The sequence below is a fragment of the Centroberyx gerrardi genome, chromosome 7 (assembly GCF_048128805.1).
Source record: "Centroberyx gerrardi isolate f3 chromosome 7, fCenGer3.hap1.cur.20231027, whole genome shotgun sequence".
Lineage (NCBI taxonomy): Eukaryota > Metazoa > Chordata > Actinopteri > Beryciformes > Berycidae > Centroberyx > Centroberyx gerrardi.
In genome coordinates this window covers 5,539,884-5,560,519 of record NC_136003.1, presented here as the reverse complement: position 1 = coordinate 5,560,519, position 20,636 = coordinate 5,539,884, and the positions used below count along the sequence as shown (strand labels likewise).

General features: G+C 39.8%; 2 protein-coding genes across 2 annotated transcripts; one reads left to right on the top strand and one right to left on the bottom strand.

The window, feature by feature from the left end:
* The first annotated feature begins 1,209 nt into the window (after positions 1 to 1,209).
* On the top strand, positions 1,210 to 14,668 carry rogdi (rogdi atypical leucine zipper). The gene is made up of 11 exons (XM_071909864.2): positions 1,210 to 1,460; positions 5,536 to 5,607; positions 6,960 to 7,042; positions 7,423 to 7,477; positions 7,601 to 7,681; positions 8,592 to 8,687; positions 10,103 to 10,201; positions 10,768 to 10,881; positions 11,408 to 11,457; positions 12,783 to 12,909; positions 13,733 to 14,668. Exons 1-11 carry the CDS (start codon positions 1,386 to 1,388, stop codon positions 13,772 to 13,774), a joined length of 894 nt encoding a protein of 297 aa, XP_071765965.1. The 5' UTR covers positions 1,210 to 1,385; the 3' UTR covers positions 13,775 to 14,668.
* A 1,014-nt stretch (positions 14,669 to 15,682) lies between these two features.
* On the bottom strand, positions 15,683 to 19,261 carry smim22 (small integral membrane protein 22). Its single transcript, XM_071909865.2, has 4 exons — positions 19,213 to 19,261; positions 17,694 to 17,849; positions 16,294 to 16,361; positions 15,683 to 16,132 (listed from the first exon to the last, which is right to left on the bottom strand). The coding sequence occupies exons 2-4, from the start codon at positions 17,821 to 17,823 to the stop codon at positions 16,085 to 16,087; spliced, it is 246 nt and encodes an 81-aa protein (XP_071765966.1). The 5' UTR covers positions 17,824 to 17,849; positions 19,213 to 19,261; the 3' UTR covers positions 15,683 to 16,084.
* Between the last annotated feature and the right edge of the window lie 1,375 nt (positions 19,262 to 20,636).

Here is a 20,636-nt window from a genome sequence, read left to right as displayed (position 1 = left end):
TATATATACAATAGAGGGGGGGGGGGGGGGGGGGGGATAATGAAAAGAACTACTTTTTGGTTTGGACTCTACAGACCGACTGTCTAACATCATTGTGTCTTAATACTGTAGATCGTTCAGTTCAAGTGTAAATGGTTTATTAATATGTGGCTTATATAACCTGGCTTATAATCACATTGAAATGACAATGACTTGGATCCCGTTTAAGGAAGGAGGGTGAAACTATGGTTTTGGGGATATTTATGATTTTGTGTACATGTGGAAATATCAAGACTTTTTGTGCTGTTTATTAAATCCTCTCCTGATTAAGGGCATGTATGCATGTTTTCATTTTAATGTAGTTACTTACTGATTATTATTTTAGATTACATAGTTCAAGTAGTTCAAGTACATCTTGCAGTTCCAATATTAGTTAGCGTGACATCTGTAAAGGAAATCAGACATTGCAACTATATGAAACTACATGAAGTCAGCACACACTGATAGTTAGAGGTTACAGATTCATGTTTTAGCACAGAGCTCTATTGTATGATTTAAGACCAAACATTGAACTGCTACATGAATTATGTGTACCTGATCTAGTATGCTGCGTTCATTTTCTATGGGAAGAATCTGTGATCACAAAATGACTTATTTATACAAATCGTACATTGTTGTCGAGTTCCTAAGTAGTATTTACTGGCTGACAACGTGAGGTGAACGGTATTTTCATGTAGAAAACTCGTATCTACCACGTTTGTTAGATACGAACGCGGCGTAGTAACAAACGTCTTTGTGGGTGGGGCCAGGATTAATGGCGAGCGTGTGACTGTCGGAACAATGCTGCATTCAAGTGCTCCTGTAAGCTCCTACTTGTGAAGTCGCTAATCGCAAATACGGCTTGTCCCTATACTCCTATATTCGCGCACTCAGTTGTGTTTTTGGTAGGAAATATTACCAAAATGGACCCAGCAACAGAAGTGGTTGTTGATGGCTGTCGTTTTATTTTTACAAAACAAGCAGCACATAGCTACTTTGTGCTGCAGTGGCAGAATGAAGAGGAGAAATTGTGCCTCAGGCATGTAAGTGACGTTGACATTAATTACTTGCCTAACAGTTGTTGAATGCATCCGTTGTTGGCACGGCTTCCACGCCTTCCGCCCCCTAAACGTTACATCTCAGCAACTCGGGGGGGTAATAGTATAAAATCCCGACTTTCCCAGTGTATTTGTTGGGTCGTTCATGTGCGTTCAAATCGTAACTGGATATTCCCGAAAGCGCTTGAAGGCATCGTAAACCATCCGATAAGCTAGCGTGTACTACACACATTCGTACCGAGAAAAGTGCTCGAAAAGAAGAGTGTTTGAAAGCTGTTTATCACGGTTTGCTCCTGTCTGCTACTGAAAATGCTGAATCCGCAGAGATCCCTGTCGGAACTGCCCAAGATGTCGGCTGCCAGTCAAGTGGAGAGAGCTGTGTTGGTAAGCTCTGCTGCTGCACGGGAGCACCGCGAGCAACCTGAGCCGCTTGGCTGTCTGTCTGGCTAGCTAAACTAACCCATTTATTTACATAACATGGCTTGTCAGTTGTATTGCTTGACATTTTTGAAGAACTTAGATATGACTAACCTGGCTTCTTGTCAACGGCCGCTGCGCTACCAGCCAGGGAAAGGCAGCAGCATCAGTGCACTCTGCAGCACTGTAGCCAATTCTGGGCCAGTCACTACTGTGTGATGGAGACAGTGGGCCTGGGTACATGGGAAGAGTTGGCTGCAAGCGATGTTGAATCAACTCCTCATCGTTTGGAACCATAAGAATTATCATGCAATTTACGAGTCGTCATACAACTCACCTTGAGGGAGCTGTCGTTGACTGACATGAAACCACACTTAACTGTACACATCCTTATATCCCCCATAGCCAAGGTGTATGAAATGCATCCTGCTGCTTTGCTCTCACGGGATGGCTGTTGAACAAAATGCCCATGGGCTCCATATACAGACCAAACAGCAGTGTTGGATACAGGCCTAGTGCCGTTCTCTCTTGCATGGAGAGAACGTCACGCCAAACCCCATTAATAATGTGGCAATTTAACATGGCTTTGCTTATCGGCTAAGATACATACCTTGTATAACATGACTCAAGATGTTTACTAAATCCTTAGGAGCCACTCTTCGTTTCGACATGCATGCAATCGACCAAGATGAACTTAATTTCATTACAATTTCAACTTTTTTTTTCTCAACAATTTGTTCACATTACTCGTTACCGCCCACCGCGGTGTGTTTTGGTAGAAGGGGATTATAAACAGGCAAACCAGGTATACTAGTTGAAATTTTATCGATTCAGAAAAGGTATTGATTCATATTTTATGGGGTTTACCTTTTGCCAATAAGCAAGGAGAAATTAAACTGCCAGATTTGTCAATGGAGTCTGAGTAACGTTCTCTCAATAGAACAGAACGGGTCGTGTTGGATGGAGGTTACGTGTCGTTCCCTGAAGAGAAAGCTGCGCCGAACTCCATTGCGAAATCCGTCAGTTTACTGTTACCTAATAATATACAGACCTCACAGAACATGACTTAACACCTTCTGAGCATAGGTTGGGTCCTATGGGAACCTGATGAATGCCCAAACACTGGCAGGTACCTGGTCCTCTATGGGTAGAGTATGGCACTAACACTGTCAGAGTTAGGGATTCATTTCCCACTGACTGGGGCCATCCATACCAAACATCTAGGCACTCCTGGTATTGTAAGCTGCTGTGGATAAAAGCATTGACTATGTGGAATGTGTACTTTGCAGCAGCGATGGCCTGATAGTAGAGACTGGCCCATAACTGGAAGGTCACAGGTTCAATCCCCAACAACAGCCAGACCTCTTCCCGCTCACTCAGTCTAAATTACTCTGGGTAAGAACAAGCAAAGTCACATTAAAGGGGCATTATTAAGTAATCTATGATCTTTATGGACCCCCTACTGGCAACCAGTGGGAATTGCAACAACATGGGCAGAGCTCATCTCCTCCTACACAAGTCTCTGGCACAGCCCACCCCCCCCCCCCACCCATCCTGCCCCCTTGATTCACAGTGGCCTGCGATTGACACAAAAATAAAATCACATTTTCCCAACAGAGAGGAGTAAAAGCCGTTTCACACCAAGTGCGAATTTCCGTGCGGATTATTCGCACGGAAATTTATAAAAGATGATTTCGTGGGTTATGATGGAAGCTTGCACACCAGGGCGGAACCTTCGTGCGGCAAGAAAAAAATTCGGAACCACTTTGTCTTCTGCGGCATTCCGTCTGCGAAAATATACACTTGACCAATGAAATCTTTTGCCTTCTATGATGTCACATTTTCAAACGTTGTCCCAGGCTGAAATAAATGTGTGGCTTTCGATCGCTAAAAGGCTTGGGTACGGGGATGATGGTTAGGCCGTGCACCTTTACGCAAAGGTAGGGCAGAGGCACACTCTGATCCACGTTCACTCATACAGTGGACTAGGAAGGCTAATATAGATATATAGGCACAAATTAAATTATCGCCAGCCAAACTGAGAGTATGGTAGCGCTTCACAGACAACATATGTAAACTATGATCTATTTTCTCCACAGCTGTAGCCAGAACAGCAACTGGTTTCACTTCAAACACACTGCAAGTCGTTGCTCAGGGTCGAGTGGCACCGCGTCATGTAAAATCCACTGCATAGGCTTTTTAATCATTGTAATATCAGTATTTTGGTGTATTTTTTTTCTATTAACACTAGAAAGGCCATGGGCTGGCGTTAAGATTTTAAATTTAAATTTCTGAAACACTGGAAATACTATGGTCTTGCTTTAAAGGCCTTTTCAGAATTCTAAAAAACGAGTATATAATTTTTTTTCAATTTTCTCCCTGCAACATATTACATATAACAAATTACACCAGTATGACAGGCTACAGGGCGTTGGTAGACAGATGTGAAGTCTCTCCCTCTCCTCCTCCTTACTTCCACTGACCAACTCAGCGCCATCAAAACTCCATGTATTTCACACATTGCATACCTTTAGAACAACAGTGTGATGAGACAGAGCTCCTGGACATGAAACGTGAGATATTCTCTCTGTGGATAAACTGAAAGATTAATTGCGCAATATTGTGCTTCTGTATTTCCATGGGACATCCGTGCGTAAAACACGTCCCCAAAAGGATTTAATGGACAGAGCTCATTATATATCTACAAATATTTCACATTTAGCAAATGTTATCCATACTGGTTATTTCCTATGATTTAACACTATATAACACTGTAAGGTAGGCTGTAGGAAACGTGAGCTGAGCGCTGCGTAATGGCACATTCCAAGGATTCCATGCAGTAAATTCACAATGATTGAAAGAGCCTGTCATGTTTTTTTAAATACCTTATAGTTCGTTATTGTTTTATCATTTAATTGCTCAGTTCTTTGTGCCGTTTTGTTGCTCAAGCACGTTTGGCAATGTGCCTGTAATATTTAATATATTGAAGTAATGGCTACGCCTCCGTTTACCCGTATATATTGTATTTTAGAAATTCATACACAGATGCTGATTTCGTTGCAATGTTTTTTTTTCCAAAGATGAAGTTTTGAGGTAGGCTGTGGTGTTTTTCCCTATAGGCAACATTAGGTTACTGATGCGGTCTGTTGGTCTTTGCTTGGCTGGAGAAGCCTGTAGTCCAGACAAAAGCTGAGTGATCCATCTCTCCATGGTCAACTTCTTTCTTTTCTATATTCGTTTGGTTTCAATTATAAATATTCATCATGGACTAATGAGTAGTCCTAAACACCCCAATGATATTATACCATTTTAAACTTTTATTTAGGCTACAAGAGCCATAACTATAAAAAATACATACCGATTCCATAAGTAAAATAAATAATCACGTATAGGCTTTATGTGTGAGCACTGTTGTTGCTGAATCGTGGAGAAAGTTTGATTATTGAATGACTTTTGTGTTACGCCACATACTTCAGTATGATAGTTACTGGCATGATCCTGGATGAGCCTATAAACTCTCTGTGTTCCGTCCGCCTTGAATGAAGATAATGTTGTTGTGACTGCTACTTTCTATGTCCATTTTCTCTCAGATAATAAACAGGATTTTTTTTTCCTGTTGGTGCGAAATTGGAACACTAGAATGCGAAAATGTCGCACCGGACCTGGTGTGTAAGCTGCACATGCGGAAAATTCCCGCACGAATATTCCGCAAATCCGTCCCGCATTTTCGTGTCACACCGGTGTGAAACAGCTTTAAGCTAGCTGATTAGAGCAGAGATCCAACAGATCCAACAGAACCAACCTGAACTCAACACCAGAATTGGCAATGAAGTTTTGCATACCATACTCTCAAAGAGTAACAGATATTGGCACAATAGCTGAGCCCTGTGTCACTCTCCTGGCCTTATCATCAGTGTGGAAAGGATGTCCATGTCGCTTTGTGTTCTCCATCCTAGATTCCTATATGTGTTTTTGAAAACAACAAGACAGTTAAGGCAACTTGATCTCTCCAGTCAGAACAATGTCTCCATGTCTTCTGCAGGAGGAGGAATTCAACTGGCTGCTTAAAGAAGAAGTGCATGCTGTCCTAAAGCAGCTCCAGGATATCCTCAAGGTAAATATGCTCTAGGTGGCATTTACACAGCCAGCAGCGGATTTTCACTAGGTGTCAAATAGGTGCAACGGCACGTCCTTGTGCTCGCTAGAGATGTAACAATTGATATATGTAAGAGAAAGAGCGAGAGAAAATGTATTCATTCTCGTAAACGGGGGAACTATGATAGCCATCTCGCACACAAAAACAACAACAAATACTGGGGATGTAACATTACCAAGGGAACATTGCATACTCCCTTCCTTCTTCACCTGTCAATCAAACAATGTGGGTGGAGCTTGGATTTTCTGTTGATGCAGTTTGAGTTTCTCTTTGCTGTCTGTTCAGCCATGGTGGCTATCACTGCTCATGCTAACTACCCAGTTCTTCTTCTGTTTATTCCAAACAAACTGTAAACATAAAACGCATCACTTCCTATGTGGCAGAGGATTTTTCACAGGAAAGAGCTACCAGACACCGGCTGTTTAGAACAACAAATGGAAAAACTTTCATGAACTGGCTGTAGGTTGAATCACTATTGTGTTATAGCAATTAGTGATAGAGAGTAGCAAAACATTTATTAATATGAAAATGTCCCGGATTATAATTTAAAAGAATACTGTTAAAAGTGTTCCTGAAGTCATTAAGGTACCATGCACGGTGTGACAGTGTAGTCTGACAGTATCACTAAGGTCATGAACAGTTTAGAGATTAACCATCATATTGCAGTATAGTCTGAACCTTCGTCCTAGTCTCCTGCTCTGTGATGACCTCCAGGCATTCTGGGGTTAGGCCAATACTGAACAGATTGGTGAATTTGAATGGAGCACAAACCTGTTTCTATTTCCCTAAACTCTCATTGTTGCACCCATGTCTCTGTTTATCTACCTTCTACCCCCATGATTTACATTCAGGGATATTTAGTCGAGGTAGTGTTGGAAGGTAAGACAAACAAGATAAGACAATTGCCATGAATTGTGTCGTTACACCAACATATGTGAATGGTACCAGCAGCAGTGTTAGTTTGATTTTGTTATGTTGTATTACATTACTGCACTTCCAGCTGGTCACAGTAAGTTTGACTTGCATAGCTTTTTGTTCCTTTATTTTTGTGGTTAAATTGGTCTTAAATCTAATTCCAAGTAACCTTAAAAAAGTCTTAAATTTTTAAAAAAGTTTTCTGAAACCTGCAGATAGCCTGTAGACAGTTCTTCGTTTTTAAAACATGCAGCAGTAACATTCAGTAGGAAGTCTTCATAGAAATCTTAATATACAATTGGGGTCAATGTGTCTACAGTGCCAAATAAAAGTCCATGACCGTACAACCGTTTAAGTGTTGATTTTGAGTTACATTTTCTTCTGCTCGTCAACAGGAGGCATCTAGACGCTTTTCAATGCCGACGCCAGGCCTGGAGAGTCAACTCAAACAGGAAAACTTCATCCTCGGTAGCTCAACGTAAGACTCTGCCGCTCATTCCTTACTGTGTACAGCTACTGTGACCCTTATGCGTAGAGGCCCTTGTGACATTACAACACACAGCTCATGTCTCATGCAGTGAAATAGTTGAGATCTGTCGAGTCCAGAACATCACTTTGCTGTTGTGGAGGTGGCTTCCAGATGCTCTATGAATCATCAGTCAGATCATTTGAAACGTCAAGCTGAAACACGAGTGTCAGTTGGTCACTTCCTTCATGTTGTAATCTTTCATGTGAACGCCTTCCTTGACCCATTATTAACCCTTTCTTTGTCTTAACCTCTCTACACTACGTTCTCCTTAAATGAACCTTACGTTAAATGAAAATGCTTTTCCCAACTGGCGATGTGTTGTTTTCCAGCATGGACCAAGTGAAAGGGGTGCTGACTCTGCAGGGAGAGGCTCTGACTCAAGCTGTGAGTTTCTCCAGGCTGTGCTCTTGGGACTACATTTCCCTACACTGTCAGAATGGTTTGTTCTTGTTTCAGTTAAAATGACAAAGCCAAAAGCTAAATGTTTCCCTTGTTTGTTTTGAACAGGACATAAACCTGAAAGTTGCCAAAAGTAGCCAAGTGCTGCATTTTCAATTCAGGGATGACAAGCAGTGGAAATTGCAGCAGGTAAGTTTGGCTGTAGCTGGTAAGATACACTGGTAAGACACTTTAGTGGTTAACCAACAGTTGCCTGGAGTTTCTTCTATTCTAAAAACAAGTGAAAAGTAGCTTGGCGCTAGTTCCATGCTTGCTATCTGTAGTGTCTTGGCTAACAAGCCGTCCAGATGACTACAAAACCAAGACAGCCAACAATGACTAGCTACAGCTGATGGTAACCAAGCTGAACACTTACAAACAGAAGACCACTAAACAACAGTCACCACATTTTCAGGTTTTGAAAAGCAACCTGAAAATACAACAATGAAAAAGGAAATGAAATCAATAATAGCTCAGTACAACTTGCATTACTGCTAACACTTTGCAAGGCCTAACATCACATCCTCAACAAAAGATTAAGGCCACTTTCAACCAAGTCCAACAAACAATACGCAAAACCTAAATCAAACAATCTAATGTTGTAAAATGACAAGACTTAATCAGGAAACCAGGGAACTTGAAATGAATCTTGCACTTTCACTATCAATTTTAGTAGAGAAATGTGAAATGGAAAAATCAATCTTCCAATGCAACAGCAGTGAAAACTAGCAGCAACAGGAGCAGTAACTTACCAACCATCAGCTGAACTATAAAGGTTACTACCACAGGTATTTCAGACATGGCAGTTCAACAAGGACCTAATGAAAATACTACAGTCTCACAGCCACATTGGCACAATGTCAATAAATATTGGTGGTAAAGTAGGGAATGTGGCAGGGAATTTATCAAACACTGTGGCTGGTGGACAAAAATGTGCTGTAATAATAAAAAATGCTGCTTTGTGCAAGCATATTACGTTAATTATCAAATCCTGCCTTACACATCCCTCTCACCATTTCATCTCCCTCTCTCCACCCTCCATCCATCCATCCCTCATTAGATCCAGGATGCCAGGAACCATGTGAACCAGGCTCTACAGCTGCTGAGCAGCCGGGATGAGAGTTACCACTTCAAGACGGGTGCTGAGGTTAATAAGGTCTGTCCATTCAGATCCATTCCATATATGATTAATGTCATACTCTGGGTGGGAAACACTAGCCAAGGGAGTGAGGCAGATGAAAACAGAGGCAAACTGGTTTTTGGACAAGAAAATTAAAATGTACACCAAAATTGTCCTTTGATATCATCGAAAGATGAGCAGAGCTAGAGGCCTTGTTACCCAAGAAAGTCTAAATGAAACGTTACAGCAACAGGACTGAAGGGAATAATGTTAGCTAGTGTTAGCCGTCAGCTACTTCATGCTGTTGACATTATACAATATTTATCTTCAAACCAGTCAGGTCAAATTGTGTAATTTGTTGGCAACAACTAGTATTAATAGTAGTAGTTTTGACCAGCTAAAGTCGCCTAACACTAGTGTAAGCTAGCAAACACAGCTAACATAAGCAATTTGATCATCAAAGAATGATCGTCAAAGAATGGACACTATGGGTAGAATATGAAGCATAAAGCTAGCATATTTCTAATACTTGAGATAAAGGCTGTTCATGCTGACAGTTATTAAGAATTACTCCTAATTGGTTTGGAGATAAATATCTTGATAACAACAAGAAGTAGCGGACTGCTAATGCTAGCAAACATTATTGATCAACATCATGTTCCCGTCAATCCAGTTGAGTTTTTCTCCAGCTTTGCTCATCTCTCAACGATGTTGAAGGATAATTGTATGATATATACTTAATTTTTATTTTTGTCCAAAGATGAGTTTGCCCTTGTTTCCATGTGCTTTTCTGTTCTCTGAGTAGGGTTTCCCACCCCAATTACTATGTAAATCAAATATGGCCACTGCGTAAATAAAGTGACTTGAGGACATTTGTCCAGTAGTAGGCTATGTGGCTGTATTGTATTTCCAAAGATTTTAAAGATGTTGGGTATGGACATCAGTTTAGCATAGTCACATGTACAGACAGTAAAAAAGTAATGAAAAAGAAGCAGTTCCAGGGTATTCTTCAGGTGAGAAATTTGAAAAGCCTTCATTGCATGGCTAGTTCAAAAGAACATATTAAAACCAGTTCCAATGCGTTTTGCTCATGCTGTGGGCTTCATCGAGGAGTAGCACACCAAAGTGCATGAAGAACAAGATCCAACATGTTTTTAATATGTTGTTTTGAACTAACCATGCAATAAAGGCTTTTAAATGTTTTGTTTGAGGAGAGGCTGGAGCTCGCTTCTTTTTCATTTAAGCAACAACCCAAAACCAAAGGGCACCTTCAACAAATGCTTTCACACACAGAAACCCAATGGAAGCACTCTCTATCCTTTCATCTTTGAATAAAAAAGTAATATTGAATGTTAATAGTGAAGATGAATCCTAGTAGAGATTTATATGGCTGGAGATGAAGGGTCTGAGACGCGGTGATGTTAATGTCATGGTCTTTGTTGTTGCCGTAGCTGATGGACGCAGTGATGCTCCAGCTGACACGAGCGCGAAACCGCCTGACCACCCCGGCCACCATGACCCTGCCCGAGCTGGCCACCAGTGGCCTGATGGTAAAGGCCAACATACAGATTACAAACAGATTCCATAAAGATATTGAGGACACACTGGCTACGTTTACGTACTCCAGAGAATTCCCTTTTTATGAGAAACCTGGTTAAGATGTCTGGCTTACTCCCGTATCAAACTGGTTACTGTGGCATGGAAACATCTCACTGCTTTCACTTTGGGTTTTCACCGTCTGTCAAACTAACACAGCATTATGGGTACATGCCAATGTAAAAAAAAACATTAGGAAAAAACATGGCAGGCAGCAGTGCTTACTGTAAGTATTACCATTGGGATAATCATGTCTTTCCCCTGTATTAGCAGTAAGCTACTACTACAACAGGGAGACTCAATCACAGGGAATCAAAGGTTCATGGAAACAGATTAACCTGAATTAGACCTTAATCAGAGTATGAACAATAGCCGGGTTACTCCATGCATGTAAACGTAGCCACATATAACTCCAACATTGCCCGCGTGAAGATAAAGTCGACTATTTAGCATTTAGCCTTCTCCTGTTCCATATTCCTCTTCACATTGCTAACCCCTTTTTTCTGTTCTTCATCACCAGAAAATGTTCACTCCTCCGATGCCCGGGGATGTGATGGTGAATTTTTACATCAACTTGAGCAAGCTGTGCCTGACCGTCTACCAGCTCCATGTGCTCCAGCCCAACACTACTAAGGCAAGGCCCTCTAGTTAACTCTGCTACATCATCGAGAGACACACTCAACACACTGTCAACACTTTTATTACTGACATAGAACAGATTAAAATAGCTCAGTACTTTAAGATTAGATGAAACTCGTGGGGAAATTGGGTCGTTGCAGCAGCAAGTGGTAATAGGATACAGCAGAGAGGAATAGGATATAAATAAGAATAGAGCAAATGGGGGTTATATAAACATACTCAACTGACAATTCCATATTAAGTAGAAATGTATGATGAAAATGTGCAAAGTATGCATGGATTCCATCCTATTAATGCTGGAATCCATACCTACTTTGCACAATTTCATTCATACATTTCTACTTTACTAAAGAATCTAAACTCGTGATCTGGATTAAGCTGTAGACTAATAAAAGCACTATCTCCCCTCTGGTGAAAGCCCAGACGTTTTGAATACTTTATTTTGAGGTTAAACACCGAAGCACAAAGGCGTAGGCTCACTTATGGTTTATGTTTTACCATTTTCTTCCTCATCTTGACAGAACTTCAAGCCAGCTGGAAGCTCAGTGTTGCACAACCCCGGGGCAATGTTGTAAGTTCTGCTTTGTTTGCTTTCAAATCATTTGCCCTTTGGGGAGCTGTATGCTGTGCATACAGACTCTCCTTTATTTTCTTTATGGTTGACTCTCCTGCTCCTAAAACCTCAATGTTTTGCATTGTGCTCTCTCTCTCTCTCTCTCTTTGGTAATAGTAGTGACATTAATAATATAAAGCCCACACCCTTTTTTTTTTTTACTTGCATGGAAATTAAGCCAATGTCAGACTTGCCCAAGGCAAGCAGAAAAAACCTATTTGTGATTTTGTTTATTTATTGATTTATTTTTAAATCCAACATTCCTAGCAGTAATTACAAAAATATATCGGAAATGATACATTAGGCTTATGACGCAGTGTAAATACTATGACTTTATGGCTCTCTAATGTAAAACAAAAGACAGTAATGTACGGTTTGTCACATATTATACTTAATAATTTATTGTTACACCATAGAAACTCACAGCAACTACATTTAGCCGAAAGCTAAACACTGTGTCTGTCACACTCTGACCTGGCTACAGCTTCAGGCATCGTCCCCTGACTCCCATGCGGTTCGGCATACAGTGGTAGTCCTTAGTAAAACATATACTAACAAGTATACAACTTTCATAACCTTAAAAGTTGAATGGAAAAACATTTTCTGCTCCACTTTCTGACTGTCACCCCCACTCGCCATGTGAATAAGGTCAATATGACCTTATTCACACGGCAGCCATTTTGGAAAACTCTGGAAGAGCGAGTCCCGCCCAGCCAGTCTTACTGTTGTGTACCAAAATGCACATCATACAAACATTATCATTTCACAGATTCCCCACTGAAAAACATATTAGAAACAAATGGATCTCAAGAATACAGACAGATATAGGTTCACATTTTAATATATTTGACTAGCTACTATTGCTAGCTACCAGAGTCTTAGCTTAGCTAGCTAGTAGCTTACTTACTAGTAAGCTAGTTAACTAACTTTTCTCTAACTTTTTTCTTTTCTGCTAAATTCAAGCAGTCGTTGTTGGTTGTTCCCGAGATTGCTAAGCAGATAATTTGATAACTGTTCGGTCTAGCTGAACTCCTTGCTTATTTGTTGAAGCAATGCTAGCTTTATATATACTGTATATACTATTGCCAATCTTGGAGTAGAGTTTCCCACACCAAGAGTTCAAAATGGCCACTGTGTGAATAAGGTCAATTCCTTGCTACTCATTCATTGTGGAGATAAGTTGTTGCAATTCCTACTGGTCGCCAATAGAGGTCATAGTTACTGAATGCCCCTTTAAATTTCTCACCTTTTTTTTTTTTGCTGGAAACCTCTTGACTCCCCAGTGAGCTCAACAACAACCGGTTCGAGGTGAGCCACGTCCACAAGGTGGAGTGTGTGGTGCCTTGGCTGAACGACACGCTGGTCTTCTTCACCATCTCCCTGCAACTCTGTCAGCAGCTCAAAGACAAAGTGGGTACCTTCCCCGGCAGATGACTCCAAACAGCAGCTGAATACATGTTAGACCTATTTGGAAAAATGAGGATCACTTGTCCAATCTTCAAAGTGACATAACTTGTTTAAGTGTCTAGTGAAATGAAGTGCTAACATTTGAGGTAATCAGCTACAATGAATTATGAGTTATGATGAAGCAGTAATACTCGAAAAGCTGTTATTCACTGTGATTAGTACGTGACTGGTTTATTCTAGGGTGGGACCGATATGAGTTTTTGAAGACCAATAGCGATATTTTTTTGGAAAGTAGCTGCCGATAGACGATATTTTGTGCAGATATTCAATTAAATATTTCATGCCACAAAATGTATTCAGCGTTTCCCCCAGAATAATATTCTTGTCAGGGAAAAGCCTCTGAAACAACATCATGGGACACTAAAACTCTCCACTGAAACCCAGGATAACAGTAATAATAATTAGAATAATAATAATGAAACATTTATAAATACTTGTGTGTGGAATCTGATCAAAATGTCTCATTAGAGTCAGTTGAGGTTAAGGCCTTCCCATAGACAACCAGTGTAGTATTGATCAATTCTACAATAAATATGTAATCAAACAAACTGCATCATATTCATCATATCAGAGTTGGACCACACTGACTGGACCAGATCCCATTTTTAATAAAAGGACAATATCGGCCCCATATATCGGTCCAACCCTAGTTTACTTCTTTCAATTCCGGTTGAGTCAGCTGGTAAATAATTAACCACGGTTGTGTATCTGTGCCTGTAACTTCAGTAATGCCAAACTAAACTACATTCTCCTCTTTCACCTCCAGATATCTGTGTTTTCCAGTTTCTGGAACTACAGACCTTTCTAATCAAGCGCCAGCACAGCCTAAAGACCAGTCAAATCCAAACACACCGCAAATGCGAAAGGGATATCTTGAGAATATTTAATTTTTTAAAAACATATTTATCATCCAGCTGTTCGGTTTGAAGTGTTGTATGATTTGCAGAAATAACGGTATCAAAACCCAACGGCCATCAGTGTTTCCCATTCCCAGTTGTGATTACTCCGCCTGTGTGAGATTTCATTTCACAGCACTAACTTGAACTAAATGAATGAAGCAGCTTTTTGCGTTATTTCTAATTGTATGTTGTTTGATTTTATATATTTTTCTTTTGGTTCAAGCAACTGAGTACTTATCACAATGACACCCTAAATTTGTGAAATCATTTGAATTGTTTTATGTGCAGAAACACTAATTTGTGTACTCAGGGGAGGTATACAAACAGGTTTGTGACAAAGAATGTGTTTCCTCATGCACTGACAGTACAGTGTTGTCTGTCAAGAAGTTGATTTTCTTTGTAATTGATACTGTTTAAAGCGCCATTTGGTGGACATTAAAGGAGGACTCGCATTCCCTGCTTGTTACTACATGGATATGCCTAAATGATAAGCTAATAGTTGTCTCTCGTAGTTATTGTAATCACTCTATTCCAGTGTTTGCTATATTTTCATATTTATTTACCTTTTTTTTTGCACTTATATTGTCTCGATTCCCTGTGAACCAAATATTCATTCCAATCTTGAACAAATAACTTTATTCCAGTAAGTGTTAATCTATTTTGAGAAGCTATATGTCATGTAAAATGTGGAAATTATTTATCTGTTGTCCGTGCAATAAAAATGATGTAAACAACAGCCAGTTCAATGAGTTTCTCTCCACTCTGTTGATGGATTTACCCCCATTGAACTTTGAAAAGTCCCTGGAAAAACTCCCTCCACCTGCAACACTGGCAAAGAAATCCCATCACTATCATGTATCACACACCTGGTAAAAGGCCTACTAAAGGCTACAGTAACACCACATTAAATTAACAGTACTGGCTCACAGCAACAGGAAATACAGTGACATGGCTATTCGTGGTAGCATTTGACTGATACAGGTTTTTGAAGACCAATATTTTTGGATTGCACCTTTTAAATCTTTAAATGTGATCATTTTCATGCCAAAAAAGCCTCTGAAACATTTAGACCATGGGACACTAAAACTCTCCACTGAAACCCATAATAATGACTGCGGTGAAGTAAACAAAGAGATATGCTAGGTTGTAGGCAATATATGGGTCTTTAGTCGTTGGATTTAAGTACTGAGATGTGCGTGATTTCCTGACAAGGGCCATGTAATGCCTCGTAGGTTACAAGTGAGACTTACTAATCAATATGTGCCTTTATGAGGAGCCAGTGAAAAAAGACTACTTTCTTCAGAAACTAATAAACTGATATGTTTGTGACTCTGGTTTTAGAGAGGTTTTAGACAGAATTCTATGGTGTGATTCTACAGCCAGTGAAATGACGAGACGTGTGATAAGGTGGTGTTGGCTGAGTTATGTTGAAAACCCCCATTTGTTCTGTTCTTATTCTGGGAGAAACACCAACTATTTGGAATTTTGATGAAAATTGTGAAATTAGAAAATATTGCACACCAGCTATCAGCAGCTGCATTCCAAAAATCTTTATCGGCCTTCAAAAACCCCCATCAGTTAAACCCTAATGCTGTCCTTTCCACTCACACACACATACACTAATGGACCTATATACCGCTTTGGACCTATTTCTTGGAGTTTGTGATCCACCTGTTCCATCTCCTGCTTTTATTATTTTTGTTTTTTTTATCTGTTTTTGTGTCCTTTTCTCTCTGTAAATGACTTTGTGACAAACCTGTTTCATAAGAAAAGCGCTCTATAAGTACATTTTACATAAGTGAATACATGAGTGCGTGTACATTGGCAAAGTTTATCTTTTTATTAAAGAGTAAGCAAAAAAATTACATGTTAAGAACTTTTCACCGAGAAAGAGAAAGAAGTGATATTACTCAAATCTACAGAGAAATAAAAACACGAGAGGTTTAAAAGGTTCCAATCAGCCATCTTAACTGACTGTTTAGTTTTCAAGCTAAACAAGATCACATGTCTCCGATTTCCACCATTAGGTGGCAAAAGTAGGTCGGGGGAAAAAAAACTTCATTCTACCCCGGAGTGAAAGGTTGGATGCTTTAGATACAGGTGATGGTACAAGCGAAGCACTCGCTTTGGCACGTGGATAAAGAGTTGCTTCTAGGATAAATCAACTTTGTCAGTCATTTTGTAGAAATCAAACTACTTTCAGTGCAGCGAGTCGGTTGTCAGGGCTCCAGAGCCATGTTCTCTATTCCCACTTTCTGTCTTCGGGGCTGCAGAGGAGACAGAGGGTAGAAGGCATTTATTTTCCACAACAGCACTCTTTCAGTCGAGAGACACTGCCGTTACTATCACCATACAGAACCATACACAACCCTAAAGGGCCTGTGGTCTCTGCCTTTGTGTGTGTGTGTGTATGTGTGTGTGCGTTTACCTTCTCATCACAACAGCAGCAGCAGCAGCAGCGGATGAGAACCAGGATGACCAGCAGCAGAACCATACCTGATACAACATGGAGCATACAGAACACACATAAGAATGTGTTTGAGTAATTGAATACACTGATATATTCAGTGGGATTATGTGTGTGTGCACAAGGGTTGCACGTGTATTCAGTGTTTCTCTCCAGAATTGTATTCTTGTCAGGGTGGAAAAGCCTCTGAAACAGCATTTAGACCATCATGGGACACTAAAACTCTCCACTAAAAGCCATACTAATGAAATTCTTTTAGGCAGGTTAGCAGCTCCTAATGGTCTACACCGACTTTGGCCCAGTGGTCACTTTATCCAATATCTGATCGCAAGCTAACGCTTTAACATTCAGTATATTAAGTAACTGCAATTAGAATTATCCTTAAAGTCAGAAAATGAGAACAGGCTTGTTCAGGGGATTGGTAAAATACACATAATTCGACAAAAAGAACACACTTTCCATGGCAGAAGATCTCTCTACCTGCGAGACTTCAAGCGTAACTTGTTTGGTTTACACAAAAAGTTAGCAAAGCTAGCCAGACAGCTAAAGTTTTTTGCGCTTCGTAATGGACACTAATGATGAAGAGTGAGATTTTGTTTTCAGAAGTTATGAATCTACAGGCCATAGAATTAAAACCAATACCAACTTTGGATTACTAAAAGGTTTATCTTCATTCTTAATATTTTACGTTACTTAATATAGGCTACTGTATGCTAAAGTGTTAGCCTGCAGACACAGAGATGATTTCGGTACCAATCCTCTCATCAGATATTGGGTAAACTCCCAAAAAGTCAGTATAGTCCTTTCAAAGGGAGCATCAGCCACGTAAACTATGATTACTGGAAAACCAAATAACCAATACCTTTATTAATAAATAATAGGTATGGTATTGCTTTCCTGTTTATTGTTCACATAAAAGAGATTCAGATTGTGACAGAAACATTCATTTAAACAGAGAATTTCATTGTCGTTCTATACTTCCATCCTTTCTCCCATTGGAAGGCTATGACTTTATACTATGATGGTGCTGCCACCTAGTGGTTCTGCTGAACTTTATGAATAATATTAAAGTTTTTAAAGAGGCTGGTGTTCCTCTTTAAGCCAGGGTGACCCAAACCAGCTATTCAATGGGGAAACTCACTGCGTTTAAATGAAGACTTAATTTATTAATCAATTTACAAAAATACTGAAGAATTAAATGAATAAATAAAATGTGCACAGAAAACAAAATTTCACTGCAGGTTTTCTAGACTGTTGTTCTGTAGCTGTGGTCAGGGAGGAACCTCCATCATATCAGAGGTGGACGACACTGACTGGCCTCTATGAGCTCGTGTTATCCACCTCCATCCACCTTCACTTACCGATGAAGATGAAGAAGACGGCGAAAGAGGCGATGTCCCAGTCGGACTGGAAGAGCTGCTTGGACTGCAGTCTGGAAACCACATCGTTGAACTGATCCTGAAACTCCTCTCCAAGGTTTCTCTGCTCCATCGCTGCACCCCTGGTATATATAAGGTCTATGGGAACAGACACAGTGAGTACGTGGAGCAGTCTCAAGTCTTGAAGCACACGTCTCAAGTCAAGTCCCAAGTCGAAATGTCAAGTCCATGTCATTAATGTCAAGTCTCAAGTCGAAATGTAGAACAGCAAGTCAAGTCAGAACAAATCAAGAGTCCAGTATCAATTTAATATCTTAAAGAAAACTAAATATCTAGGACTTTTCAATGCAATATGGTTTTAATAGGATAAAAACTTGGTAAGAGCATCATGAGTTTGATTTCTATAATCAGTTTCAACTTCAATAAATTCAATCATTCCATACAAATTCAGAAAACAGAATTTCAATTCAGTCGTCTGCTGGAACAAATCTCATCACTTTCAATCTAAGTCATTTACACAAACACAAGATCTCAAGTCAAGACTTTAGAAACCTTTTCAAGTCATCAAAGTACAAGTCAAAGTCAAGGCCCAAGTCACCTGCAGACACAGAGATGATTTCGGTACCAATCCTCTCATCAGATATTGGGTAAACTCCCAAAAAGTCAGTATAGTCCTTTCAAAGGGAGCATCAGCCACGTAAACTATGATTACTGGAAAACCAAATAACCAATACCTTTATTAATAAATAATAGGTATGGTATTGCTTTCCTGTTTATTGTTCACATAAAAGAGATTCAGATTGTGACAGAAACATTCATTTAAACAGAGAATCACCAGAAGTCACCAGAACCCAAGTCAAGTCAAGTCCCAAGTCTTCTCTTCATGCATCAAGTCAAGTCTCAAGCAATTAAACTGTGACTCCAGTCCAAGTCATGTGACTTGAGTCCCCACTTAAAGTGTGTAAAAGTAAAGTGTCATGTGCTTTGTTAAGGAAGACTTTCCTCTGTGTTGTTAAAAGCAAATCATGGACATCTCACATTTAAAACAGATTCAAAAAATTATGAACATAATGATCAGGTCTATATGTTTAACATCAGCTGATCTCATGTATATCCTTTGGCCTTTTGATTGTGTTTTTAGTATTTTGGGTTGTATGTCAAGTTATTAGCCTAGGCTACTTGCTCTTCCATGGTCGGTTTGAACTAACCTTTCTTGTGCTATCCTGGGATCAAATAGGCTATAGCTTACATCAGTTGTGCTTTTTTCTAGGTTTCTATTCCCCAAATCAATCAAAATCAAATCAAATCATTTTGTGTCATGGTGACTAAGCTGTATCAATCATTGTACGAGATAAATAGCAGCCTTCATTTTCTCACAGATTTATAAAGACGCCAATTTGACCAAAACGAGAACCATTGTATGTAAATCAAACCACAAGCAATTCGTATTAATAGGCTATGTTAGGCTATAATATCTTTTTCACAACAGCAGGTTGCCTACCTGTAAATGGAGTCGGCGGTTTTGATGTTTGTTTTTTTTTCCTTCCGGGTATTCAGCCCTACCCTGGACTCACCTGTTTACACAGACGCACTGATTTGCATTGGACCATATAAACCTCATTTCCTCTGTGTCAGAAACTCTATTCCAACTGTGAATATTGGTTGGGACGTGCGTGTTGAGGCCTTTATCCTCAATAATCATAAACTGTTTTTACTTTACGACTAATTTCTTTTACATGGCGTAGAAGAGTTAGGTCAACTAGAGTGAAGTAGCGCCGATACGTTCCTTTCTCTGGCGTAGGAAGAGAATTCTACGCCAAACTCCATTCAAAAATGTAGAAAAACGTTTATCGGCAAGCGTACATGTCTCGTAAAACACGATTTCTGAATCGTAAGGCTCTTCTGATAACTTCGGCATACAACAGATCCACTAAACAGAGCTTAATGTAATACAATTTCAACTTTATGAAGTGATTCACACTGCTCGCTATCGCCATCCACGGTGTATTATATTAGTTACAGTAGATTATGGGAATGACCATAGACTGTAATGGAATAACAGACGAAACAATAATAAAGGTTGGAATTGTATTTAAATGAGGGATTCTTGATGAATCATATGTATGGCGAATTTACTAGTAGAGCCCGGGGATTCAATATAATTCTCAAGTTATGTTTTGTGAGTTATGTAGGCCCATAGGTGTCATTTACACTGGGGACGCTGGGGACATGTCCCCACCACTTTTTGAAATGGCCGATTTTGTCCCCATCACTTTTTAAAAGCATAATTTGTTAAAAATGTTCTGAAAAATAGCTTGCACCAAGAAATGTTAACTTACAAATGAGAACGCTTTGAGAAAGGTTTATTTGCACAATAAGAAAACATACAATGCAATGTAAATACAGAACAAACAAATGCGCATTGTCCAAAAAAAGTAACTTAAGCTAAAAAAAAAAAATAAAAAAAAAATCCATGTAGTTTGTTCTATATTTCACATTATTTGCGCACAGCCAGTTCTCGAATGGACCTCCATGGCACCTGCTGTGGCTGCAATTGCAAAGTCTCTATTAAACATACCAGCATTTCATTCCGCTCACGTGTGGTGGACACTTTACTTAGAGATGAAATTATTTGTTGAGGTGAACAGTTTTTACAGGGAAGAGGAAGAGGGAGAGAGCTACTGGAGGAAAAAAGGAGACTGAAGAGCAGGAGAGGGCATAGGTGTCATTTACACTGGGGACGCTGGGGACACTGATTCTAAAATGACCCAAAAACGTGCATGCGCCGATCAGTAACTTTAACAAATTCTTGACAGTTTTTTCTTTCCAAGTTTTCCGTTCTCTCTCTGTGAACATGACAAACAGCCATGCTGTTGAGTCGGGTTTGTGACATTGAAGAGGAAGCCAGGTCTTCATGCACTGGTG

Coding starts and splice junctions, on each gene's coding strand:
- smim22 (XM_071909865.2), bottom strand. CDS start 17,823: ATGGAGCAGAGAAACCTTGGAGAGGAGTTTCAGGATCAGTTCAACGAT. Junction 16,362..17,693: donor CGTCTTCTTCATCTTCATCG/GTAAGTGAAGGT, acceptor ATGTTGTATCAG/GTATGGTTCTGCTGCTGGTC. Junction 16,133..16,293: donor GCTGCTGTTGTGATGAGAAG/GTAAACGCACAC, acceptor TCTCCTCTGCAG/CCCCGAAGACAGAAAGTGGG.
- rogdi (XM_071909864.2), top strand. CDS start 1,386: ATGCTGAATCCGCAGAGATCCCTGTCGGAACTGCCCAAGATGTCGGCT. Junction 8,688..10,102: donor CGGGTGCTGAGGTTAATAAG/GTCTGTCCATTC, acceptor TTGTTGCCGTAG/CTGATGGACGCAGTGATGCT. Junction 11,458..12,782: donor CACAACCCCGGGGCAATGTT/GTAAGTTCTGCT, acceptor TTGACTCCCCAG/TGAGCTCAACAACAACCGGT.